This window comes from Podarcis raffonei, chromosome 4 (genome assembly GCF_027172205.1).
Source record: "Podarcis raffonei isolate rPodRaf1 chromosome 4, rPodRaf1.pri, whole genome shotgun sequence".
Lineage (NCBI taxonomy): Eukaryota > Metazoa > Chordata > Lepidosauria > Squamata > Lacertidae > Podarcis > Podarcis raffonei.
Window position 1 is genome coordinate 31,101,117 of NC_070605.1, and position 9,748 is coordinate 31,110,864.

A 9,748-nucleotide genomic window follows, 5' to 3' on the forward strand; every position below is an offset into this window, starting at 1 on the left:
TAATAATAATAATATTTATTTATTTATTTATTTATTCCCACATAGTCATTAAAGGACTTTGAAAGAATCACTCCCAAAAGCATACTAAGAGAAATGGTTAAACATACTGATATATCACAATCTTTGAAATAAGGATGGAGCTATGTAGAGGCATTGACTGGCTTCATGGTTTTTCCCACGTCATGATTTTTCTTGGTGCCTGCTCTTGTGATTTGCTGCCCCTGTAGGAGGCAGGGGAGAGCTTAGCCAGCAGAGTTAACAGGGGCTGCAGGAATTGAGAGAAGCATAGGTTGGCTTCACAATTTTTCTCACGTTGTGATTTTTGCATCGCATGTGCACGCACTCACGCACGCGCACACACCATGATAAAGCGATATATTCCCAGGTCAAAAATTATGAAATTGATATCGCATTATGGACTTCAAACTGGGTTTGGACGATATATCGATACATTGCCCAGCCCCAGTGCTTACAGACTGTGTTGTGCAGCACCCATACAACATTGGCATCAAAATGTCAGCCCATATTCCCACCCCCACCACATTTAATCCAGATTCTCCCTTTCCAGGGGAAATCCAATAAGGAAAGCGGAGCCAATGGCAGTGACCCCCCCAAGCAGCTTGCAAATTCAGCCCCTGTCTGGAAGAGCCCATGCTATGAATGTACAGATGTCTCTTGTGAAACACATCACTGAACAGAACGCTCAGTTCAAAAGAGGTGCAATAGACCCAACCCACTTATTTAGGAACACTCACCCATTGAAATTAATGAGATTTATTTCTGAATAGACATAAGTGTTCTTAAGCCCATTGAAATCATGGATAGCTCTCATGTAGGCATGTGGCTGCCTTGGCTATTGCAAAATTTTATTTGCATAAATCTCTCTTTCTTTTTTTAGTCTATTTTGAACTTATTGCAGTAAAAATAAAGAAAAGAGGGGAAAAGTCAATGTGGAGCTATTGAGAGAAGCCCACGCTGAAAGCTCAGGCCACCTTGTGACCATTTTCACCTTTTACTTACACCATTTCTGGGTCCACCACCCCCATCCCAATGAAGTTTTTAAAGCTCTTCTTTTTGCTTCTAATACAGATTCTATTACTGAAGAACCAACAATAGCCAACAAGCTGGAGTCCACAAATGCTTCTCAGTCAACAATGAAAACTTGGGAGGCAAAGAGCAATGACAGCAGCTGCAGCCAAGATTCAGAAGATAAGCAGTCTCTGGAACCAAAGCAGCAAGTCAAGATCCCAACAAGCCAGCCACAGGCAGGCCAAGCAAGCCAGGACCAACCAGAGATGAAGGACAAGCCAGAGCAAGGCTGCTGGACGCAGGAAGAGACAAGGGATAAAGTGGAGAACACCTCGCTTTTAAAGGAGCAGGTAAGAAGAAGGTGTTGAACCTAGGGGTGGGACAGTTTTCAGTTTCAGTTTCCCATTTTCCCACTCTTAAATTCAGCTCCTGACATTTCACATCCATTTGTGGCAGGAGATTAAGTCCTCCCCAAAATTCACCAGCATTTAAATGTACATTTCTCTCATTTTAAATAGATTTTGCCATATATGCACATATTTGCAGGCAATTTCCCCTGTTATGTGCATCTTTGTGCCCTCTTAGTATACAGTGGTACCTCTGGTTATGAACACTTCTGGTTAAACACGCTTCGGGTTATGAGCTCCACTAACCCTGAAGTAGCTGCTCCTGGTTGCGAACTTTGCCTGGGATGTAAGCGGAAATCATGCGCCAGAAGCGCGCACTTGGTGGGAGGCTCCATTAGCGAAAGCTTGCCTCAGGATAAGAATGGTTTCAGCTTAAGAATGGACCTCCGGAACGAATTAACCAGAGGTACCACTGTACACATTTTAAATAAACATTTTGTTGGAGGACAAAATGTAAAAAATTTGTACAGTGCAAGATTCAGAGAACTGTGAATTTCAAAGGATAGCTGTGTTTTGGCTCACGTATTTTTGTGGGAAATGTAAATTAGATAGACTTGCCTTAAAATGCAAGCTAAACCAAAATCCCCTCCCTCTCCCCTTGCTGAAGCCCACCCCAGCCCCTCCAGCTGGTGGCGCAGCAATAAAACTGCCTGTACATTCACAGAGCTAAGCAGGATCTGATATGGTTGCAAATTGGATGGGGAACTGCGTGTTTGAGATTCCTGCCTTGCAGGGACTTATACTAGATGACCCTCAGGGTCCCATCCAACTCTATGATTGCATGGTCATCTGAACTGGTTGGGAAATGTCTCACCACTTTGCTAAGAAACTTGTTTTCTCTGCAACTCCCATTGGCAAGACCTTCTTTTTTGCATTGTACCACCTTCCACCAAGTGCCTGTCAACTTTATGGTTCATTGCTTTGCATGTACCCCTTACTAAGCAGTCCCAGACCTGTCTCCTTTCAGTTAAAAGCCTCTATAAGCCTCCTGGGCTTAAAGTCTTCCTCCAGTGCTCCCTGCTACAATAGCTTTGCTTATCTGATGCTGCCTCCACTCTTTGGATTGCTGTATTGTCCCCAGATGTGGCTTAAAGTCCCATTGAGAAAAACCTCTGGATGAACCAAGCAGGTCTGGGTCTGGCTAGTACTTAGAAACTGTTAGCTCACTTGGTAGAGCATGAGACTCTTAATCTCAGGGTTGCGGGTTTGAGCCCCACATTGGGTAAAAAACAAATTCCTGCATTGCAGGGGGTTGGACAAGATGATCCTCATGGTCCCTTCCAACTCAACAATTCTATGATTTTGCGAATGCCACTTTTGAGTTCCACGGTGGAAGAAAGGGGGGCTATAAATGGAATTAATCCATTTGTCAATAATTGTGTCTTTAGGTTTTGTGCTTCCAGCGGATCATTTTATTATTATTTGGGAATCAATGCATGTTAATTATCCAGATTAGTCAGCAATGCATGCTAACTGCCAGGTGGTTCACACTAGCCTAATGTTTATCTGGAAACTGCTGTCTAAATTCTGAAGTTGGACAGGTTTGGGGAGCCTGCCCACATTTGGAAGTTAAGGAAAGAACTCTCAATCACAAAAGAGCAATTGAATATGATTGGACAAACCATGCAAGCTCAAACAGAAAGTCTAACAGTGAAAGTCCAACAATGAAATGTCTAATTACGTGCCAATACTGTCTGACTCTGAACTGCCCTGAGACCTCCAGATATAGGGCAGTATATAAATTCAATAAATATTAATAATGAATAATAATAATAATAGGGTCAGCCCTGTCAGGATTTGTGTTGGAGTCATGGCCTGACATAAAAGACCACATGCTTTCTGTCCATCCTAGGGATCATTAGGAAAGTAATAGAAAACAAAACTGCTAATATCATAATGCCATTATACAAATCTACGATACAACTGTACTTTGGGTACTGTGTGCACTTCTGGTCGCCTCACATCAACAAGGATATTGTGGAGTTGAAAAAGTTTCAAAAATGGGCAACCAAAATGATCCAGCCACTCCCTTATGAGGACAGGTTGCAGGGTTTGTGGAATGTGGAATGGTGTTGAAAATCAGTGCTGCCTGCACTCCTTAAGCTAGCTTGCTTCCATTAGGTGCGATAGAAGATGCTGCCCTATCCAGCATGTTGAAGTAAGATCCAACTGCCAGTCCAGTCAGCTTCTGTACACAGAACAGGCACAAGATGGGCACCATCTTGTTTTTCACCTCAGGCAGCAAAATGTCTTGCGCCAGTCTTGCATGCATGATTTAGTCAGGTAGGTAGGTTTTGGACAATGATTAAAAACAACAGAACTGTACCACAGTGACAACCATAATAAGCTTAAGAAATGACTGGCAGAATCCGAGACCAGGGAGAAGAGTCGGTGGAAGAAGACTGGAAGAAATTTAAAGATTATCTACAGAAACATTGCAAAATTAATGAATGTTAAAATGATGTCGGAATGAAATTAAGTGGTCTTAGCAGCAATGTCAAAAAGGAGTATGTAAAAATGGATTGTTAACAGGTGAAAATGTAAAGTTATAATATATTAAGATAAAGAATTAAGATAAAAACAAAGAGGGAAAGGATTTGCTGAAGTAACCATTTGAACTGGAATACAAAAAAGGGAGGTGTGAGGAGGTCAGGGAAATAAGTGAATGAAAGGCAAGACATGGAAAGATGGATTTACTTTTAATTGTTTTTATTTTTTCTGTATTTTGTATTTTTTGTTCCTTTTTTCTATTTCTATTTTTTTTTTACTTTTGTAACTCTTTTTGAAATTCTAATAAATATCATTTATTTAAAAAAACCCATAATAAGCTTAAGAGACAACCAGCATTAAATGAAAATACCCTAAGGAGCACAGAACTACATCAAATACTTACATTAAAACCACCAACCACGTCACAGGGATATAAAACCAGATCCAAAAAGACCTGGGAAAACAGAAAAGTCTTATGTTGGTGCCAAAAAGCCAACAATGTGAAAGCCAGGTGAGTTTCCCAGGAAGGGCAGTTCTATAGCCAGACTTCATCTGAGCTCCATCCTGAGGTGCACATGAAGAAGGATTTCTCTAGCTTACATGCATATGTGTGTGTAAGTATTTGTGTGCTTCTGTATATGCATGTGCTCATATGTGTAGATTAAATTATTTATTACCCAGAATGCAGCATGTAGGAAAGAATGTGATTGTGTGTGAAGAAAGGGAGAGCAAACTGCCAAGAGAGAGTTTTTCTGATAATGCTGGTTTTATTTTTATTTTTGTTCAGGTTCATGGCAGTCATTCCAGTGCCTCAATGGTACCTCTGTGGCCAGAAATTCAACAAGAGCTGAAAATTGTTGAATCTGAAGAGGAGCTGCCACTTACCCTGGAGACGGGTCAGCAACAGCGAGACCTTAAACCCAGTGCTTCACTGATTTCATCCTTGGAAGCAAACAATTTGCCGTGCAGTTCCGGGCTGCCTGTGACACCACCCGAAGAAGAAAGCACGGTGAGAAATCCACCAGTCGCACCTCACATTTATTCATTTAGTGCTCCCTCTAAAGGATCAAAGGACTCACCTGTTTGTGATTCTGAACTATCCCCAAAACAAGATGGTGCTTCTTCCGCTTCCTTAAAACTGGAAAATATCCCTTGTGGGAAACCTTGTCCAAAGGACTGTTTAGAAACAGAGAACATCAGGTGTGTCCATCCATCTCAGCCCGACGATTGGAAACTTCCATCAGATCCACAAGAAAACATGGCTCTTTTGAGAGATGAGTCTTCGTTTGCTCAAGAAAAGTGTCTAGACCAACCAGAGTGGGAAAGTAGTGAATGGCTTCTTCACAGGGAGAAGGAAGGTGCTGCTGTGACCCAGGCAGCAAAAAATGATCAAGCGCTTTTAGAGAGCCGAGGCCTACAGAGTTCAGTTACCTTAAGTGGAGTTGGAGCCCACCAGCTCAAGGAATGTAAACTGAAGAATCAAGCTCGAGACTCTCTTGACCACCAAGAGGAAGATACATGGGTGGACCATGTTCAGAGCTTAGAGTTGGTGGAGCCGTGGGAAGAGCACCAGTGGGTCACCAGCCCACTTCACTCCCCTACCTTCAAGGACATCCAAGGAAAGGCGCTTCATGAGTTTCAGCCACTGAATCAAGCAGGGACCAGGAGCCATTTCAAGAAGCCATGTTTCAATCGTAGCTTTTCCTTAGACAGTAAAGACTTTGTGAAGAGGCACCGGGCTATCCACTTGCCTTTTGAGAGCGCAGATGTGGAGCATCTTTGTGGTGACATCCCATTAGGGGTCAAGCAACCCTCACAAACAGAGTGGAGAGAAAGTGACGGAGGAGAAGCCTGGCTGAATCGTCCAGAGGAGCTTTTAAAGCCAGATGAGACAAGCAGGAGACTTCTGAGCCACGAAGCAGGCTTTGCAGCCAGAGAACTGTCATCCAGCCATGACAGGGTCTACCCTGTTGCTCACAAAAAGTCAGGTGAGAAGGAAGCATACGAGGACAAAGAAGACCAGGGATTTTCAAAGCCCGAGTCTCCTTTGCCACAACATAATACTGAGAACAGTTCCTTGAGTTTAAACAGCCCAGAAAAAGATGTACCAAGTATTCAACAGGCTGATAGTCCTGGAACCTCTGCCACAAAAGATCTATGTTCTGTCAAGGAGTCACAGACCGGTAAAGGTGAAGACATCCCACGAAAAGGGAGGCCAAGGCCTTCTTCTCTCAATTTGGATTCTGTCCTACCCGCAACCAACCTTTTTAATTTTGAGAGTCTTTCTGTGCCCACCCCACCCAGGCACTTCCTGTGCGGGCAAAAAGAAGTTAAGACAAGTGACTCTGTGCCGTCACTCCCTGTGGCCTGTCCGAGCAAAAACAAAGCTGACCTTTGGGGTTCTCACTTTGACCCCCAAGACGTAGACCTAGACTACATAATGATGGCTCATGCTACCACTGGTCGCCGCAACTCTGCTCCAGTGAGCGTCTCGGCAGTGAGAACCTCTTTCATGGTTAAGATGTGCCAGGCTAGAGCTGTGCCGGTTATACCACCTAAGATTCAATACACACAGGTCCCACAGCCCCTGCAGACACAGAACCCCAACTGCAGGACGCCAGAGAATAAAGAAACAGAAGCCAATGGAGGTCAGCGCAAGTCAACTGAAAATGCTCAGGGTCAGCTGCAGCCTCCAAAGAGTCCACCAGTGGAAAGGAAGGGGAAGGAAAATAATAATGCAGCCTTTATAGATTCAACGGCAAATAGAAAGGCAGAACCATCCTTTGCCAATCATAATTCCACGCAGGATGCACCAGTTTTTCGTCGGAAACGCAGCTCTGAAGGGGAATCTACAGGGGACAATCCCCAGTCCTCAAAAATGGAGAGGTCTTCAGGGGTTTCTAAGCCTTCTTACAGATCTAGACCAGGAAGACCTCAGAGTCTTATACTATTTAGTCCTCCCTTTCCCATCATGGACCATCCTTCCTCCTCTGCAGACTCCAGAGTGTTGCTTTCTCCCATAAGAAGCCCCTTACAGACCCCTTCTCCAAGCCCCATTTCCAGTGATTTGTCAGGGACAGCTTCAGAGGGGGTCACACTTCGGAACAAGATGACCATTCCAAAGAATGGCCAAAGACTAGAGACTTCCACAAGCTGCTTCTACCAACCCCAGAGGAGGTCTGTGATTCTGGATGGTAGAAGCGGGAGACAGATAGAATAAGGCCCATTCCCTTCACCTCTCTTCCCTGGTGGATGAGATGGGGTGGTCACACGGAGAACTATGATGATTGTTAAACCCATACTACTCAAAAAGTACTTCCTTTGTCATTTCCAACAATCCCTTATTTTACTGATTGTCACTTTGATGATTGATAGAATGTTTAGTTGATTTGACCTTGAGTCCACCTTGGCAAAAGGTGTGCCAATGAAAGCAAAATTATGTGGAAAGAAAATAAGAGATAAATCCTTGTTATGTTAGCCAAAGCTACCCCCTCCAGACTCTTCCTCGTCTTTCAGCTTTCCAGCAACAGAGAACAATCACAAGAATCATCTCAGCAACTAATGCTCCGTTCCTCACCGTGTTCCTGAAATGGCTTCCTTGTTGATCTTGATTTGTCGTATTCCTGGGGGTTCCAGTCCACATCTGTATTAAAAGCTTATAGGCTTCCCCTTCCCTTTGTACTTGTTTATGCACAGACTTACTGTACTGAGAATTGTGTGCTCAATGGGCACTCAGCTAAGTGGTTTAAGAGGAATGGTGATGCATTTGAGCTAAAGCTTTCTTCAATAGGCTGCCATTGCCATTAAGCACCTGTTTATGTCTACAGTCCTATTCCCCTAGCACCTGTTTCTTTGTAATTTTTGATAATTTAGAGCTAACTGCAGAGTTCTTATATTAATTGTCTACAAGGATTTGTCCAAATAGCCATGTAAGCTACCTGCTGGCAGACAGTGATTGGCAGAGTTAGCGACCCGGTAGCCGGGACAGTCCCACCGCTGTGCTGTCTCTATTGACCCTATCCAAAAAGCACTGCATTTCCACCCTCCTGCTAGTCTTTCTGCAGTATCAGGCGCAGGTCTTGGTAGCTGCTGAAGCAAGGGATGGACAGAGCAGTCGCAATAAGCTGCAACCTAACCGCATTTCTTGTATTTTCATAGTGTGCTGCTCTTTATTTGAAGACATCACAGCGTGGTTTTTCTTCTCTCTTTCAAGAAGTGTTGCTGCTGCTTGCTCAAAATAAGCTTGTTCTTTAAGCTGCCACTCAGTCTGCATAATCAGGACTGTAGGTGGCGAGAAACAGTTGTAGGATCTGATTAGCGAAGAAATCCCCATGCTAATTCGCAATTGTGAGTCACTAAGTTGGAACTGGGAGCCTTGAAAACATCTGAAAGCCGGGCGAATTAAAAACGTTACATTTTGTTTTCTCATAGATCAGGGCCCAGGTCACAACATTGCATTTTCGAGTTACATTTTCCCAGGGTGCATTTGGGTTGGATCTGTGACTTGGCTACAGGCAGTAAAAATGTAGATAAGCTATGTTGTAGTGAGTGTTGGCATGCAAAATGGAAGTGGCAGCATGATGGAGGAGCCTTGCTTGTATTAGAGAGCGGCACTTTGTGCCAAGATTCTGTAGTGACAGGGAGGTGCGTGAATTTCTACTGTGATGCATGTGCTTCTTCCTTGAATTTCCAACCCTGATGGTGAAAAACTGAATTTCACAATGGCTGCTTCATGAAACACAATGGGTACCTCTTCTCTCAGGCTCCAGAGATCTAGATGTCCTGGGGGGGGTACCCTAAATTTGCCTTGCAACAAAAACTTTGTGGGAGCATTTGAAAGATTATGGTAAGAGTAGATTTGAGCACCATCAGTCCCAGAGCATTGTTTGCCTGTTTCTAAAGAAGGAAAGGTCTGCCTTTCCATTTTGCTTATTTTTATTAAAATGAAAATGATCTTCTTGGCTTGACCATAAAGAAACTCGGCTAAACAATTACTAGGTATTGTGGCTTTTTAGATTGATCCACAAGGTAACTCAAGTTTGTTTGTGCATAGAGCAAAAATGAGGGGGCATCTGCTAGGGGTTTTGTATCCTCCAGTTTGGCTGGGCCACACTATGCTGCTTATAAGATCTGGGAAAGAGGGTGAAGAAGAGATAGAATTGTTTGGTTTTTGTTGCTGTTGTTTCTTGTAGCTTAAGTAGTATCATGAGGTTGTGCTCTTTGGTAGAAATAAGGAAGGATCAGTGTAGGAGTGAAACAGGTGGTCTGAACAGAGGGAAGTAGGTTAGTTTATCATTCCACTATCTGAATAGTAGGAAGAATTCACTGGTTCAAATTGTGGCAGAAGAGTTACTTATCTAAATGAGAAGGGAGGTAGTGCAAAACTCATCTGGTTGGAAGGAATCGTCCCTTCATCTAATCCAAAGGTAGCCAGCATTGTACCCTCCTTATGTTGTTGGACTCAACTCCCATCATCCCTGGTTATTGGCCATGCTGACAGGGGCTGATGGGAGTTGTAGTCCATTAACACCTCCAGTGCACCACCTTGGTTTAAATGAAACCTAGGACTTGCATAAAACCTAGAGCACTGACTGTTTTGCCAAAAGCAGAGAAGTTTCCCAAAGCAGTGTTTCTTTATGTTAAAATGCTTTTGAGTATTTCGGTTAAGAAAATGCAGAAGGGTCTGAGTAGCTTCCCACTGACCAATCCCCCCTCCCCTGCCCCACAAAAGTTGCAACCAAAAGTTATAGCTAGCTTTTCCTCTCTTCAGAGTTTTGAAATAGCTGTATTGATTAATATTGTGCTAAATTTATATATAAACA

At 43.4% G+C, this 9,748-nt stretch overlaps 1 protein-coding gene across 1 annotated transcript in view; it reads left to right on the forward strand.

Annotated features, from left to right (window-relative positions):
- Window positions 1-9,472, forward strand: part of ARHGAP31 (Rho GTPase activating protein 31) — an 85,686-nt gene extending 76,214 nt beyond the window's left edge. The window contains exons 11-12 of the mRNA XM_053386075.1: window positions 1,090-1,379; window positions 4,714-9,472. Of these exons, the coding sequence (XP_053242050.1) occupies window positions 1,090-1,379; window positions 4,714-7,146 (2,723 nt within the window). The 3' untranslated portion in view covers window positions 7,147-9,472. The remainder of the gene's footprint in view (window positions 1-1,089; window positions 1,380-4,713) is intronic.
- The last annotated feature ends 276 nt before the right edge of the window (window positions 9,473-9,748 follow it).